This window comes from Corylus avellana, chromosome ca1 (assembly GCF_901000735.1).
Source record: "Corylus avellana chromosome ca1, CavTom2PMs-1.0".
Classification (NCBI taxonomy): domain Eukaryota; kingdom Viridiplantae; phylum Streptophyta; class Magnoliopsida; order Fagales; family Betulaceae; genus Corylus; species Corylus avellana.
The window spans coordinates 6,919,891-6,921,992 of record NC_081541.1 but is presented as its reverse complement, the minus strand read 5'-3'; the positions used below and the strand labels follow the sequence as shown (position 1 = coordinate 6,921,992).

General features: G+C 41.5%; 1 protein-coding gene across 1 annotated transcript; it reads right to left on the bottom strand.

The window, feature by feature from the left end:
- Positions 1–700: 700 nt before the first annotated feature.
- On the bottom strand, positions 701–2,102 carry LOC132167132 (uncharacterized; the record flags this gene model as incomplete). The annotated part of the gene is given in 3 exon segments (XM_059578033.1): positions 701–917; positions 1,034–1,114; positions 2,085–2,102. Coding segments are annotated over 3 exon segments (164 nt in total), but the record flags the coding sequence as incomplete, so codon positions are not given.

Sequence of the window (2,102 nt, the reverse complement as noted above, 5' to 3'; positions counted from 1 at the left end):
AAAGACATTTTAGCTCATACCAATAGCCTTTTATTTTATTGCCAGGCAGTAAGAGACTCCCACAACCCACCCTCCGCCTGCACAATGGTGGGGGGTCACAAGGGCAGGGTCGCTCACAACCAACCATAGCACAACAGGAGAGGGGTCCCTCACAACCCACCATAGCACAAGAGAGGGTGGGTCACAAGAGATCCCCAACCCCCACAACCACCTCCTCTCAACCTGTCTTCCGCCCCGTGGAGGTGGTTACAACAGCGAGTCTACCTTGTGGAGGTGGTTGCAATGATAGGGGGATTCCCATGACCCACCCCAGCACAAGAGAAAGTGGTTCCTAAGGAGAGACATGATAGGGTGAGTCACCGGAGACGCCCATAACCCTTCCAACCTGGAAGAGGATGGGTTAAAGAGGCCCCCCACCTCTGCAAGATGGGGTTCCCAATGAGCCACCTCAAAAAGGTGGAGGTGGGTTGTCTGAAAGCCCCACCACCAATAGCAAAGAAGTTTTTCCCACTGCCACCTTTTTCTTTTCTTTTTTCCCTGTTTGAGCGATATACTAGCCCGATATGAACCAAATATACACGAGAAGAAATGCAACGTGCTTTTCTACTCATAAGTACAAGGGGGCGCGGGGTTGATCATATCATTCCGCTTTGTAGCCTCTTTTGGCGCCTTATTTATCTTGTGTGTTTTCCTTCTCGCATACTGTAAAGTTATGGATCAAATAATAGAAGAGATAGAAAGGTGCTTTATCATGTTACAAGCTATCGAGGGATCAATAATATTCTCCTAAGCAAAACAATCTTTACACTGTCTCCTCTCAGAAATAGTACAAGGATTGAGTTGCTCATCATTTTACTCTAACATCACATCCACAGAAGCTGCAGCAGCTGGCTTTGAAGATTTTCTTTTGTTCTTACCTGTAATTTATGCACATGATATGAGTAGAGAATTTACATAAAATGGTCCACAAACAAAAAATGATTAATAACTTGAAATGGCCGCAAGGACAAAGCTGTACATGAGAAGATCTTACCTCTGCGCTTTAGTTGTTTAAGCTTCAGACTCTTCTTCACGTGAAATGTTGTTGGCGTTCTGTTGATGTCTTGAGATGTGCCTGGTTTCAAAAATAAACTTAGCACAGCTTAAATTTAATGCAGCAACAAACTTAGAACAGCTTGAATTCAACATTGAATGCAATGCAGACAATAATGACCTACATATTGTATCACTGTCTAAGATGAACATAGCCTGCAAAAAACAAATTTGCTATGTTTCTCAGACAGTTTGCTCTGAACATGTGGGGGAATGGTCTCTGGTCATCAATACAACTAAATAAGAGAGAAAAAAATGACCACAGCCAATCCAAACACCAATACGGTTCGATATTGGTAAGTCCTTGACAGTCCTAGCATGAGCTAACACCAATACATTTCGTTATTGGTAAGTCCTTGACAGTCCTAGCATGAGCTAACACCAATACATTTCGTTATTGGTAAGTCCTTGACAGCCCTAGCATGAACTTGAAAGACCATAGGCAAGAATTATTTCAAAACATAGTCAATGTGGTAAGGTAGAACGATACTCTTCACCCAACTCAGGAACTAGTTACTTGTATAACTTATTAACTTCATTCAATTGAGTCACCATCTGCCACTTACTAAGGCAAAATCAAAATATGTTTTGTTTTCCGCAATTCCAGAAACATAAAGTCACAGCTTACTATAGGATGCGGAATACAATAGCCATCCAATACTTGAGCCATAGCTCATAGGCCAGGCCACCAACCTCACCGGCCACAACCACCCTAAATAACCAAAACATTCATCATACGATGCATTTGAGCTATAATTTTTCAAACAAATCGTTATGCAACATTAGAATCTTGTCTAGCTTTAGAAAATGTGGTTTTCTCATTTAGTTCTTTTACTATAATTTCCGAACGCCCTTTAATATATTTAACATTAGCAATTCACAGGCTACAATAGCCATAATGAATGTACATAAACATAACCCAAGGACAACAAATAGCAAATTTCAGTGAAAAGAATGTGTAGAGTGCGCGTGCGAGGGTGTTTTAAAGGTACCTTCAGCTGCTGCCATTT